Raw genomic sequence first — 15,353 nt, 5'->3', positions numbered from 1 at the left:
GGATATGATTTAATAATGACACCTAATTTTAACTGATGTGAATTCTGAATAGAATGTAAGCATTTTGATCATTATTGTCAAGTGAGCTCAAATTCTCGAATCCTCAGTTCAGTTCGGTCACTTAGTTGTGTCCTACTCTTTGCAACCCCATGGACTGCAGCACGCCAGGCCTCCCTGTTCATCACCAACTCCCAGACTTTACTCAGACTCATGTCCATTGAGTCGGTGATGCCATCCAACCATCTCATCCTCTGCCATCCCCTTCTCTTCCTGCCTTCAATCTTTCCCAGCATCATGGTCTTTTCAAATGAGTCAGTTCTTGAATCCTCAAGACCAGGTTTTTTAGATAGAAAATTAGTCCTAAGTCAGCATTTCTGTCTAGGGCCCTATGAGTTACCTGCTGGGAAATAAGATCAGTTCATCAACTCAACAAAACAATTTTTTTGATTAGCACACAGGGGAGGAATCTCAGTGTAATTAACATTTTGCATTTGGAAAGGCATTTTAGTGACTTCTGGTCTGCCAAGATTTGTATTTGTCCTACCTAATGGGATTTGCTGGCTTTAATTCCACCAGTTGGAGAAAAACCAGTGCAAATGACACCTTCTAACAGGAAAACGAGAAATGGCCTGTTTGAGCACAGAGGCTCTCCCAGGAGAGGCTCAAAGAGTGCACGAGAGACCCCCAATGAGGCCACACAAAGCTAAACCTGGCATTTAAGGATGTCAGGGTCCACCCAACAGCCAGCCCTCGCAGGCAGGAGGATGCTGGGGACGGCCATCAAGGCAAGAAGCAAACCACAAGCAAAAAAGAAGCCAAAGTCAATACTTAACTCCAGGAGGCATGCGGTGCTGCTGGGGAAGGCAGCGGAGACACAAGGAAGAGGGGGAAGGGAAGAAAGAGTTGCTGTCTGTGTTATATGGACACTGTGACCAAGCCACGAGGCTGTCACCTGAGAAATCCATCATCACCTGGTCACTGTATCCCTACAATCAGACTGAGATTCCACCTTCCCAGGGGCATGCGGGCGTCACACTGAACACACACACAGCAAACAACACACAACCTACTCTTTAAACACTTCATTTTTTCTTTCAAACCTGAAATGTTAGAGGGTGGAGTCATTAGACTGCAGTAACATACAAAACTAGGTTCTGATTTGGGAATACAAACATTTCCCTTTATCAATTTAATCAAGTAAATGTAACAGTTTCCAAGGTTCCCAGATGGGAGCACCCTAATGGTCCAGTGGATGGGACTCTGCCCTTCCACTGCCGGGGGAACGGGTTCAATTCCTGGTTGCGGAACTAACATCCTGCACGCCATGTGGCAACCAAAAAAAAAAAAAAGGTTCTGGGGGGAAAAACATGAATATATACGTAATAATTCATAATATTTATATATTTTAAATATTACATATGTGTAATAATGTATAATATATGTGTATAATAATGTATATATTAATAATATGTACTAAATGACATTAAATATACAATATATGCTTTTATTTTCAGTATACTAATGCATAGAGCCAGGGGTTTAATTATCTCTACAGATATTGAAACACCTAATTCTAAGGTTCCCAAAGCCTCAGAGTTTTTGTCTTGCACGTTTTAAAGGCACTCAAATTGTCTGTGCCCTAATACATGGACCAAAACATCCTTGGAATCTACAGGCTTATCCTATCAGCGCAGGAGACAGAAATTCCAAATGCAAACCCACTACACAAAGTGTTTTTGGTCTAACCCTCATCTAATTACTGGGCACAGCTAAAGAATTCAGTATGAGGCAATCCAGCCTCCTTTGGGGATAGGATTAAATCGGTTAGGGCGTGGGGATAGAAGAGAGGCTGACAGAGAAGGTGGGTGGGCCAATTAACCCCTAAACCCCATTGAATCCATTTTCACCTCAAATTTCACTGAGGAGTTCAGCTACAGGTAAGAAACGCCAGGTGCTTTAGAAATGAGACAGAACGATTATAAGGGAGACTGGAGTCTTCCAAACAGCGGTACCACTGTGCTCTAAGGGCGTGGACAGCCTCTGCCTGGCGCGTCAGTCTGGAGCCTCTGTGGTGCCGTGTCATTTCAGCCCTCCTGTGTGGCCACAGCTGGGACCACGAATGGACTAGAATAAGCTGGGAAAGGACCACCATAAGCGCACTTCAGGGACCTACCTCCGTTGGCCAGAAGGTTCTCCTGGACCTTTCCCTTGGCGTCTTCCATCACTTCCACCACGCTCTGGGCCATTCTCCTTATGAGACTTTTGGGAAGGAACAGAAAGCCAGTTAAGAGCAGAAAACTACCCGCACTCTGCTGGGGCCACCCTTTGGGAAACAACTTGGCAATAAGTATGAAGAGACATAAAACGCAAACTGGTAATTGAACCAGTATTTCCACTTCCGAGAAACCATCTTAAGGAAATAGGACAAACAGAACAAGCTTTCTGGATAAAAAGATGGTCTTTGCAGCAATGTTGCTGACAGCAAGGAACTGGAAACCACAGGATGGTCTGACAATAGACGATTGTTTAAGTAAATGATAGTATATCCAGCTGAGGGATTATTAGCAGCCACTGAAAATAAGGTTTACAAAGAATTTCTAAGACTGTGGAACAAGGCATGTATTATAATGTTACATAAAAAAACCCCGCAAACTTATACAGACAGTATGACTGCAGCTATGTGAAAATGTCCTTCCTACTTTAGTTCAGTTCAGTTCAGTTCAGTCGCTCAGTCGTGTCCGACTCTCCGCGACCCCATGAATCACAGCACGCCAGGCCTCCCTGTCCATCACCAACTCCCGGAGTACACTCAAACTCATGTCCACAGAGTCGGTGATGCCATCCAGCCTACTTTACATATTTTCTATTATAATCCAGTATTGCTCTTGTAGGGCTTCCCTGGTGGCTCAGTAGTAAAGAACCTGCCGGCCAATGCAGGAGAAGTAGGTTCGACCCTTGGGTCAGGAAGATTCCCTTGAGAAGAAAATAGCAACCACTCCAGTATTCTTGCCTAGAAAAATCCGTGGACAGAGGAGTACGGTGGGCTATAATCCATAGGGTCAGAAAAGAGTCAAACATGACTTAGTGACTAAACAACAACAACAAATTGCTTTTATAATTAGAAAATTAAAGCTCTTTAAGTCTTCAGAAAACATACTGAAGGCTCCAGAAAGTTTAAGAAAGGATGAGAAAGTAGGAGATTCAGAGGCATTCACATTCTCTGTGGCTCTGCCACATGTACGATTTTTGGCCAAATTCATTTAATCTCTGTGAGCCATAGTCCCTTCTTTGTAAAATGGGATGGAGACATTCAGGCTCCCTGCCCTCTGGCTCTCCAGGAGATTCAATAGGAGACAGGGTCGGGGGATGGTGGTGCCGGGACGTGAATCCGGTTCCCTCCCATTTTGAGGAATTGTTATAAATATTAATAGAATAAATGGCAGAGTGTCTGCTCCTGGAAGCCCATCAGTTAGAACTGCAGGAGGAACCAGGCCAACCACATCAAAGTCTCCGACGATCCACATCTTTGCCTTGGGCCCTCTCTCCTGGTTCTCCTGGCTTCCAGGAGGGAGCAGCTGTTGGCAGGGAGGAGGAAAAGGTCCCTGAATTCCAAGTGGAGGACGGACTCCCCAACTGTGGCAGGCACTGGCCATGTGGCCACTCAGAGGATGGCCCAGGAGCCTAGGGTCCAATACACAAAACTGAGGCAGAGGACACCGAAAGGCCCCAGGTTAAAGGAAGAGAGAGAGGGGAGGGAGGGAAAGAAAGAACAGAGTAGTGGGGAAAGCAACTTGCCTTCGTATCTAACTATTTGGGGCCAAAACACTGATGAATACAAGTACAAAGTAATTAACCAAAAATGAACAACCACACTCTCCCACCCAAAACCAAGTTTCACATGCTTAGAAGGTCAACATTTTCCTTTTATTGACCAAAGGCCAATTTCTATATCACTGTTATTGAATCATCACAAAAATTCTCGAAGATGGGTATCATTCCCTTTTCCAGATGGGGAGACTGTGGCCCAGAGTAGTATTAATAACTTGCCTCCCAACTATCCAGTCTGTCTGTGGGCCCCACAGCTCTGGGCCACCTGGGTTTAAAATCTCCACAGATGTTGGCATTTCTTAGGATAGTAGTTCTGCCTCTTCCTAATGATAGTGGGGGCAAGGGACCGCGCTAATCTCATCCTGTTTCCTCGGCAACATGGCGATGACGCCCCTCCTCTTACAGAGTTTGGAGCAGTGCCTGTAAAGAAACAGGCCCCCGGGAGTGTGTGGTAAATACCTTCAGGTGCACAGCCTGATGGAGCCATTCAGGTTCCCTGCCCTCTGGCTCCCCAGGAGATTCAATAGGAGACTGGGGGACGTGAATCCGGTTCCCTCCCAGTTCCAGTAACCCAATTCCTCTGGCCTCCTACAGCCTACAGGTGTGACAACATCCGTCCTTCTACCTGGGTTTCTGTACCATTCCGTGTGCTTCTCCAACAGTCCTCACGCACTCACATGGCCCTTCATAAATGGTCTTTCCTCAAATTATCCTAATTGGAGTGTGTTTTCTGTTATTTTTTAAAAATGCATTTATTTTTGGTTGCAGTGGGTCTTGGTGGCTGCGTGCGGGGTTTCTCCAGTTGCGGCGAGAGGGGCCTACTCCTCGCGGCAGGCTGCAGGTTTCTTGTTACAGTCGCTTCTCTTACTATGGAGCCCGGGCTCTAGGCACAGGCTTAGTTGCTCTGCGGCACGTGGACTCTTCCCAGACCAGGGATCGAACCTGTGTCCCTTGTGTAAGCAGGTGGATTCTTACCCACTGTACCACCAGGGAAGTCCCTCTTCTGTTACTTGTTAGAACCCTGATTCTATCAATTCATTTGTTCATCCACTGATCCATTTAGCAAATTCCAGATATTAACCAGCTATGTGCCAAGCGCGGACTAGAGTGCTATGAAAGCAGATGCTGTGAACCAGACAGCCCCTGCTCTCAGAGAACTTCTTTCTGGTGCTGTCAAGGGCTCCTCTTGACCATCATTATAGTGACAATGCAGGTTCTTTCTTTTATTATCATATCCTCGGTCATACTTTGAGTATTGTCCTTAAATGAAGGTTGTAACTCCAGCCCCAAGGGCAACATTTGATGCATAGCAGCTGTTCAGGAAATGTTTGTTGAATGAATAAATGAATGTCAGAGCACCTAAATAACACACGGGCCTCCTTCTCAGTAGACCTAAAATGAGAACCCACTTGCCATTCTGTTAATGACTATTGGCTGTTTCCAATCCTAGCCTCTATGAAGTTTTTAACCACAACAAGTATGGTGGCATACCTGCCCCCAGGCGTGTACACCACCACAGAACGTCTCAGAATAGCATGGTCCGACGAAGCTTAACTGCTGGAAAAATTGCTTATTACACCTAACAAAAATGTCCCTGACTTAGCTGTGATCATTAACCACAGGCATCAGTGAATTGCAGTATTGCTAAATCAGAACACTTTTCTCATGGAAAGGAATATGAGAGTCTAGATGCTGTTTTAATTTTTTTTTTTCATTATACAGTTTATTGTAAAAACTTTACATGTCATGTTAGAGCTTCCTCATTCCTTTCATTAACTGCATAGCATTTCATGGCAAACGTGAGTCATAACTAATTCGCTCTATTGAACATCTGGGTTGCTTATGCTTTGGTGGATTTTGCAACAAAACACACACTTTGCCCATTTGTACAGGCACATAAGCAGAGACATCTCTCTGCTGACAAAGGACTGTATACACCAAGCTATGGTTTTTCCAGTAGTCATGTATGGATATGAGAGCTGGACCATAAAGAAGGCTGAGCACCAACAGATTGATGCTTTTGCACTGTGGTGCTGGAGAAGACTCTTGAGATCAAACAGCAAAGAGATCAAACCAGTCAATCCTAAAGGAAATCAGTCCTGAAGATTCATTGGAAGGACTGATGTGGAAGCTAAAGCTTCAATCCTTTGATGTGAAGAGTCGACTCACTGGAAAAGACCCTGATGCTGGGAAAGATGGAGGGCAGGAGGAGAAGGGGACAACAGAGAATGAGATGGTTGGATGGCCTCATCTACACAATGGACATGAGTTTGGGCAAATTCCAGAAGAGAGTGATGGACAGGGGAGCCTGGCGTGCTGCAGTCCATGGGGTTGCAAAGAGTGAGACATGACTGAGCAACTGAACATATGTAGAATAAATGGCAAAGAATAACTACTGGGGTAAAGGGTGTGAACACTTAACAATGTTAACAGATAAGGCCAAATTATCCTTCAAGTACACAGAGCCAATGTACTGTCAAGGGCCTACCTCTGAAACCCTTGCCAACATGACAGATTATGTACCTTTTTAATCCCTGACAATCTGACAGCTGAAAAATTCTGTCTCTGTTGCTCTGACTTGCATCTGTTTGATCATCTGTGAGGCTGGACAGCTTTTGATAGGTTTATTGACTCTACAAATGACTATTTTCTTCTGTCAGTAGAGTGTTCCTATCTTTTGTTGGTTTTTCTACAAATGTAAAATAACTTAATGTAGCTTTTTACAAATGTGTATTCTATAGTATTTTTTTCATCTGGTGAAATTTTAACTGTTAATGTTATTGGCATTGTGCTTTGTACCATTTATTAAATAAAAATTTTTAAAAATGATATATAAAGGCTCTTAGGTGTTTCAAGGACTTAATTCTTGAGACACTGTTTTGAGCTAGGTAACATCCCCATTTTAAAGATGAAAAAATCAATACTTAGACAGCTAAAAGTCACCTTATACTGAGCTGTAAATGTCAGAGCAGAAATTGATCCTAAATCTAAATGACTCTAAAGCCATGCTCTTCAATGGTAGTCTGGCTAAACTAAACTAAAGCTAAACTCTGGCTCTTTCCTCTAAAATACTGGGCAAAAACTTATTCTAACCCATAAGGGAAGATGTATGCTGCTGTTGCTGCTGCTGCTGCTAAGTTGCTTCAGTCGTGTCCAACTCTGTGCGACCCCATACACAGCAGCCCACCAGGCTCCGCCGTCCCTGGGATTCTCCAGGCAAGAACACTGGAGTGGGTTGCCATTTCCTTCTCAAATGCATGAAAGGGAAAAGTGAAAGGGAAGTCACTCAGTCGTGTCTGACTCTTCGCGACCCCGTGGACTGTAGCCTACCAGGCTCCTCTGTCCATAGGATTTTTCCAGGCAAGAATACTGGAGTGGGGTGCCATTGCCTTCTCTGAAGATGTAGGAATCATATTTTAATTAAAAAAACAAACTGAAAACGGTATATAACTTGATTGGGGTGTTGGTTAAACTGATGTACCCAACAAAATTAATCAACCAGTTAATTTAAGATGTGCACGTTTCACTCTGTGTACATTTCATCTGATTAAAAAATTGTTTCAATCACCAATAGGCACATGAGAAGCATGTGAGCATGAAAAGATGCCCAATATCACTAATTATTAGAAAAATGCAAATCAGAACTACAATGAAATATCTTCTCACACCAGTCAGCATGGCCGTCGTTATAAAGTCTACAGAGGACTTCCTCAGTGGTCCAGCGACGAGGACTCCCTGCTTCCAGTGTGGTGGGCCCTGGTTCGATCCCTGATCAGGGAACTAAATTCTGTAAGGGTTTTCATGCCACAACTAAAGACCCTACATGCTGCAGCTAAGACCCATCGCAGCCGCCAAGTAAACAAATAAAGACTAAGAACCAAAACTACTGAAGTCCATGCACTCTAGAGCCCATGTTCTACGGCAGGAGAAGCCACCACAGTGAGAAGCTTGTGCAAATAGAGAGTAGCCCCACTTGCTGTGACTAGAGAAAGCTGCACACAGCAGTGAGGACCCCAGGACAGGCAAAACATAAAATAAAAAAACAAAATTATCGTTACCATATGATCCTGCAATCTCACTCCTGGCCATATATCTGGAGAAAACTCTAACTCAGCACAGACACTCACCCCAATGTTTGCACTATTTACAATAGCCAAGACATGGAAGCAACCTGAATACCCATCGAAAGATGAACAGACGAAGATGTGGTCCATATATACAATGGAATATTACTCAGCCATAAAAAGGAACGAAATAATGCCATTTGCAGCAACATGGATGGACCTAGAGACTATCATATTACGAAGACACAGAAAGACAAATACGATATAATATCATTTATATGTGGAACCTTTTTTAAAAAGTGATACAAATGAACTTCACAAAACAGAAACCAACTCACAGACATAGAAAACAAACCTATGCTTACCAAAAGGGAGGAGGGAGTTGGGGAGGGATAAATTAGGAGTTTGGGATTAAGATATACATCCTTCTATATACACTGGAAAAGACTCTGATGCTGGGAAAGGTTGGGGGCGGGAGGAGAAGGGGACGACGGAGAATGAGATGGCTGGATGGCATCACCGACTCTGTGGACATGAGTTTGAGTGTACTCCGGGAGTTGGTGATGGACAGGGAGGCCTGGCGTGCTGTGATTCATGGGGTCGCAGAGAGTCGGACACGACTGAGCGACTGAACTGAACTGAACTGATATATAAAATAGATAAACGACAAGGACCTAATATATAGCACAGGGAACCATAATAAATACCTTGTAATAACATATAATGGGAAGTAAACCAAACCACTTTTCTGTACACCTGAAATGAACATAGTATTTTAAATTAAACTTCAACCTTAAAAAAAAAAGAAAATTTACAACAGATACTATCTGTTCAAGTCACCAGGAATGGGAAGATGAATAGCATGTGTCTCTCGATATGATGTACTGAGAAGAACACAACTTCACTTCCAGGGCATTCCTGCAAAAAGTGCATAATCTGTATCTCATCATGAGGAAACATCAGGCGAGTTTAAATTAAGAAGCATTTTACAAAATAAATGACTTGTATTTGTCAAAGAAATTCAACGTATAAGTCAAGAGTCTGAATAACCATTCCAGTTTAAACACAGCCTACAGGACATGACAATTAATTGTGAAAAACGGGGAGACAACTTAATGTTTACCATTATCTAAGAAAAATATGAGATTTTCTTTTGTTATTAAGGACACTATTGGTTAATTGGTGATATCCAACTAAATCAGTAAATTACAATAATACTGTATTCCTGATTTTGATCATTGTACTAAGGGACAATGTTAGTGGCAGTCCTTGTTTTTAGAAAATATACATTAAAGTATTTATAAGTAAAGGGACATATTTGCCAGGAGACTTCAGAAAAAGCAAGTGAAAGAAGATAAAGTAAATGTGCTAAAGGGAAATTCTTTGAATAGTCTTGCAATTTTTCTGGAACTTGGAAATTAGCTCAGAATAAAACACTAAACAATATTTAAGCATGTACAGTACCTAATTCCACTTTTAAAAATTATATGTCAGTGTATACCTAAATGAGAATCTTGACACAATTCTGTTAATATGAAACTGTTAATATTGGTTCCGTTCAAGACGGTAAAGTGTCTGCCTACAATGTGGGAGACCCAGGTTCAATCCCTAGGTGGGGAAGATATTCTGGAGAAGGAAATGGCAACCCACTCCAGCACTCTTGCCTGGAAAACCCCATAGACGGAGAAGCCTGGCTGGCTACAGTCCATGGGGTCGTAAACAGTTGGACATGACTGAGCGACTAAACTTTCTTTCTTTCTTTTCTTTTTCAGGTGTACAAGAACAGGGACTTTCCCTTTAAATGTATTTCTGTAATGTCATCCCTGAAATGATTAACATGTATATTACTTTTGTAAGTAGAAAACAAAATAAAAATAAACATAGCAGCATTATTTACAATTGCCAAAAAAAGCAATCCAAGTACTCATCAATGTATGTATAGATAAATAAAATGTAGTATTACTCATATAATGGAATATTGCTGTTGAGGCTCAGTCACTAAGTCATGTCTGACTCTTTGCAACCCCATGGACTGTAGCCCACCAGGCTCCTCTGTCCATGGGATTTCCCAGGCAAGGATACTGGAGTGGATAGTCATTTCCTAATCCAGGGGATCTTCCTGACCCAGGGATAGACCCTGCATCTCCTGCATAGCAGGTGAATTCTTTACTGCTGAGCCACCAGGGAAGCCCAATAGTGGAATATTATGCAGGCTTTAAAAGGAAGGAAAGTCTGCCACATGGTACAGCAAGGCTGAACCTTGAAGTCATTATGCTAAGTGAAATAAAAAGATAAACACTGTATGATTTCATTTATATGAGGTACCTAGCATCAAATTCATAGAAGCAGTAAGTAAAATGATGGTTCCCAGGAGCTTGGAGGAGGAGGGAATAAGGAGTTAGTATATAATGGATTAGCAGAGTTTCAGTTTTGCAAGACTTCTGAAGTGGTGATGATGGTTGTACAACAATGTGAATGTACTTAATGCCACTGAACTATTTAAAAAATGATTAATATGGCTATAAATAGGAGAGAATTCAAGGCATACAGAGGTGTCGCAAGCACCAGGAAACTGTCTCCCCACCTAGACAACAAGGACACTAGCCGAGTCTGTCTGATGTAGCCATTTCAGAATTCTGGAATCTACTGAAGGCCAGAAATTTTCAGGGGGAAGCTTAAACCATAGAACTGCAGTCAATCTGGGTCACTTCCACCTCTTAGCACAGTGACAGCAAGCCCTCGGAACTCCCAGCCACAAGCAAGAAGCTGTGTGTTCCTGGAGCAATTTGCACACAGTTTGGGGGAGCCAGGGTGGGCAAAGGACACTGTCCTCCAAAGAGTGAAGAATCTGTGCTCTAATAGCTGCTTCTGATCCCAGAGGTGCAAAGAGGTGGGCACCCCTGTTGCAACCTCCCCACAGTGTGTTGTTGCAAGCCCCTCTCCCTCCAGGTGTGAGGCAGAGCAGGGAGGGAACAGAGAAGGGAGGGGGTCTTCAGGAGCTGAGCAGGCAGAATCCAGACACCTGGAACAGCAGGGATAAGAGTCAGGAGAGACGGAGTTTCCTGTGGCCAGGTGTGTGACAGACACGTTCTGTCCTCCCTTTCTGCAAACACTCTGGGGCACCCCTAGCACTGTCTGGGCTCCAAGGACACCCAGAGTTCCCGCTGCCCCTTCAGGTGGATGGTGGCTCAAGAGCTGAGAGCACCACCAGGCAGGTGTTCTGAGATTTCTGTGTCCACTAACTAACCCTCCTGCAACCTGGAACTCATCTGACTGACTGGCATGCAGGGTCCCAGGGCTCTTCCAGGCATGGGACTGTGGGTGGGAGAAGGCTGGCCCCACTAGACAGAAGTGGAGGAGACCACTGATCCCCATGCACATAAGCCCACCCCCGCCCCCCAGGACTCAAGCCCAGATGAGATGCTTCCTAAATGGCATCTCCAGTACAGACCGTGCACAGCAGAGCACCCCTGCAGGCCACGCGTCCATCCAGGCACTCGGCTGGGCCATCTGTACCTACCTGCCTTGCCCCTGCTCTGAAGGAGGGACCGGGTCTCCTATACCCAGTTCCCTTGTAGGGAGAGCGCGGCTATCAGGTTCCGAGGTAAGGAGCACAGGTCTACAGCGACGTGAAAGAGAGGGTATCCACCCAACTCCAGGGTTTTCTGGATAACTCAGGCAGTGCAGGCTAGGGTTGGTCTAGTTGTCGGAAATAACCCCATGCCCAGGAGGAGAGGGCCAACGGGTGACAGGGAGGGCACAGATCATTTCTATAGCCTCTGACACAGAGGAAAACAGTGGCTCCATCTAGCGAGCTGTCCTGGGTCCTCATGTAACAGGAGGGAAGGGGACAGGGCACAACTTTCTGAAAGAATGACCTAGCCCAAGGACACAACATAAACCGATTAGAACCAAATGGGTCCAAGATGGCAGACAAGTCGCCTTTAATTAGACCCAGATCCTCAATCAAGGTTTTTCCAGGAGTCATGTATGGATGTGAGAGTTGGACTATAAAGGAAGCTGAGCACCAAAGAATTGATGCTTTTGACCTGTGGTGCTGGAGAAGACACTTGAGAGTCCCTTGGACAGCAAGGAGATCCAACCAGTCCATCCTAAAGGAAACCAGTCCTGAATATTCATTCCTGAATACTCCAGAACTTTGGCCACCTGATGTGAAGAGCTGACTCATTTGAAAAGACCCTGATGCTGGGAAAGATTGAAGGTGCAAGGAGAAGGGGACGACAGAGGATGAGATTGTTAGATGGCATCACCAACTCGATGGACATGACTTTGAGCAAGCTCCAGGAGTTGGTGATGGACAGGGAGGCCTGGCAGGCTGCAGTCCGTGGGATGGCAAAGAAATGGACATGACTGAGTGAACTGACTCGCCCTCTGCGACTGCCCACATTCTGTCTGTGGAGAGTGCTTCTCTCTGAATCTGAATTAAATCCACCTCATACCTATCACTTTATCTCTCATGGAATTCTTTCTGCAATGAGACATCAAGGATCTGAGCTTGATTAGGTCCTGAAACCAGGTCCCATGGGTTTTGGCTGGGTTTGTGTCCCAGCCACATGGGCTGAAGTCCCAAAATAAAGCCCACTCAGAGGACACATGGCAGATTCACCTGACTCCACAGGACGAACGAGGGGAAGCCCCCAGGAGCTGAGCAAACAGGCTCAGGAAGGCTAAAAACTGCCCCATCCCCTGCCTGCTTCCAGACTCCCCACCCTGGTCCCTTCACTGGTGGCTGTACCAACCCTGCACCCTGCCTCTCAAGCAGGTCTCCCTCCTCCACACCAGCTGCTGGCAGCACACCAGGGGCTGTGGGGACCCTCTGTGGAAGACCCATACCCCAAACCTCCCCACACACAGAGCTACTGCCTGCAGCTAGGCTGAGGCCGTGGGGAGAGAGGCCTAGAAGCTCCCACTCAGGCGGCCCGCTGCTGACTCAGGGGCCCCCCCGGGGCACCTCACCCCCCTCCCTCCTTTGTCTCTCTGCTTCCTCCTTAGTCTAGGGACATGCCCCGCAGCAAAGTCATCAGGAAAATGTGAGCAGAGCAATTCAGTGACTTTGTGTTTATTAACAAAAGATCCCCCGTGAGGCCTCTGGGAGGTCCCTGCTCTGGGGACTCTGGCCCCATTTATGGCTTACCGTGGATCCTGTCCTTGCTTCACAGAAACTCTGAGTTTCAATAAAGGATGGATATTCCCATCTTTAGAGCAATTCCACTCAGCAGAGTCACTCATCCCCTCCCCCATCACTTAAACCAGAATCAGCTCTAGCTTTAGGCACCTTGATTCTCCCACATCACAGCATAGACATTCTGTGTGTGTGTGTGTCTGTGTGTGTGTGTTAGTCACTCAGTCGTGTCGGACTCTGAGACCCCATGGACTGTAGCCCACCAGGCTCCTCTGTCAATGGAATTCTCCAGGCAAGAATACTGGAATGGGTAGCCAGTCCCTTTTCCAGAAGCTCTTCCTGATCCAGGGATCAAACCCGGGTCTCCTGAATTACAGGCAGATTCTTTACCATCTGAGCCACCAAGAAATTTTTGGTCCTCTTCAAAAAGCCAGCCTACCCTCGGAGAAAATTTGCCCTCTAGTGGAACATGGAAGGGGAAGGCTCCTTGTTCTGAATTGGTGCTAAAATGTTCTGAGGTCTTATAGGAGTAACTGGGGAGTTCTGCAAATACTTAACTGATACTTAGCTGATGATGTCTAAGTTCTGGAGAGTTTGCTACAAGTCAGCCCACCAAGGGCTTCCCTAGTGGTTCAGTGCTAAAGAATTTGCCGGCCAAAGCAAGAGACTGTTAGGTAGTTAGAATAGGAAACAGGAGTCCAGAATGGCCGTGGCTAAAAGACAGGGAAGGGAAAAGCCTGGAAAATAGAACAAAGAAATGTCCAAAGACCGGAGTGAGGACCTCAGGTAGAACAAACAGCATTCCTGGCTAGCCCAATTTACATAGGGCAGGCCCAGGGGGGAGGAAAAAAAATATAAAAAGAGGAGCCAAAGGGCCGGGGCCCCCCTCTCAGGGCCCCCCTCCCTTCTCTTCGCGTATCTTTGGGTCGGCATGCCTTCAGGCCTCGAGGATGGATTTTCCTGCTATTTTCTAAATAAAATTGAGCTGTAACATGGACCTGTAACACTGATCTGTCTAAGAGCTATAACACGGTCTGTCCGAGAACTATGTCACGCTGTGGGCTCTAACGTCCTTCGCTTCAAACTTTTGTTGAGACAAGACAGAACCGAGGAGAATACACTCGCCTGACATCCATAGGCAGAGGGGCTTGACGATGTCTAAGTTCTGGAGAGTTTGCTACAAGTCAACCCACCAAGGGCTTCCCTAGTGGCTCAGTGCTAAACAATCTGCCAGCCAACGCAAGAGACGAAGTAGACTCGAGTTCGATCTCTGGTCTGGCAAGATCCCACATGTTGTGGAGCAATAAAGCCAGAGCGCCACAACTACTGAACCTGCGTCCTGGAGCCCGGGAGCCACAAGAGCCCAAGCGCTCCAGAACCTGTGCTCCGCAACAGGAGAAGCCGCTGCAAGGAGAAGCCCACCCTGCAACAAACAGCCCCCACTCTCAGCAACTAGAGAAAAGCCCACGCAGCAACGAAGACCCAGCACAGGCAAAAACAAATAAATTCAGACTATTTTAAAAAGTCAGCCCATCAAGCAGCCCAGTCACCGTGCCCAACCACAGGGATCCCAGGTCTCACAAGTGAAGAGTGTCACCACAATGGTGCAACCCACAGCCCTCCCGGAAGACACCAGGGTGACAGCCAGAACTGGCAGATCACAAATGGGAAGACAGAAGATTCAGAACCGCCTGTATATGTGCTTACTCAAGCTGGGGATCCGATAAATCCATATTCAAACAATCCCACATCATTTTCATTTTGCCAGGGAAATGAACAGTTTTCTAAAGGCACTCAATTGACAAGGGTCTGATGAAAGGACATGTTCTTGCGACCTCTCTGGAAAATAATTTAGCAATATATACAAACAACTTTAAATATGTCTCCATCCCCTGAACCAGTAATTCCACTTTCGGAAGTGCAACTTTAGGAGGTAACCAAAAATGAAGACAGAGATTTATGCCAAGATGCTAATTAAGGAGGTAATTATAGTAGAATCATCTGTGCTTGATTACCATAAAAAATAAAATTAAACAAGCTCTCCTCCCCCATTAAAAATTCTTAACATTAGAGTCATGGAAGTATGACCATAACATAAATTGCCCGCCCAGAATCACTGCATGGAGTCACAGCTGGAAGGGACTTTAGGGACCAAGGTGAGGTGGGGACTTGGCTAAGATCGCATAGCTCCTTGGGAACTGACCAGGACAGAAACAAAGCTTCTAGGACAGCTTGATCCTCCCTGGAAGGGGACTGCAATGGGTACTGGGTTTTCTTTGAGACAACATTCAGGAATGTGACGGTGGCAATGACTGGAC

General features: G+C 45.4%; 1 protein-coding gene across 9 annotated transcripts in view; it reads right to left on the bottom strand.

Moving 5' to 3' along the window:
* The window catches only part of ATP6V1C2 (ATPase H+ transporting V1 subunit C2), a 64,314-nt gene that overhangs the window by 29,050 nt on the left and 19,911 nt on the right, over window positions 1-15,353 (bottom strand). For 6 of the 9 annotated variants that reach the window (XM_055401082.2, XM_055401081.2, XM_055401086.2 and 3 more), the window contains 2 exons: window positions 2,174-2,259; window positions 1,071-1,100 (listed from right to left, as the gene is read on the bottom strand). In XM_055401082.2, coding sequence (XP_055257057.2) covers window positions 1,071-1,100; window positions 2,174-2,259 — 116 coding nt within the window. The remainder of the gene's footprint in view (window positions 1-1,070; window positions 1,101-2,173; window positions 2,260-15,353) is intronic. The other 3 variants (XM_055401085.2, XM_055401087.2, XM_055401089.2) reach the window with 1 other exon arrangement.

The sequence above is a fragment of the Moschus berezovskii genome, chromosome 11, assembly GCF_049115385.1.
Source record: "Moschus berezovskii isolate FMDL1 chromosome 11, NW_MosBer_1.0, whole genome shotgun sequence".
Lineage (NCBI taxonomy): Eukaryota > Metazoa > Chordata > Mammalia > Artiodactyla > Moschidae > Moschus > Moschus berezovskii.
This window is presented reverse-complemented; position numbering and strand designations above follow the sequence as displayed.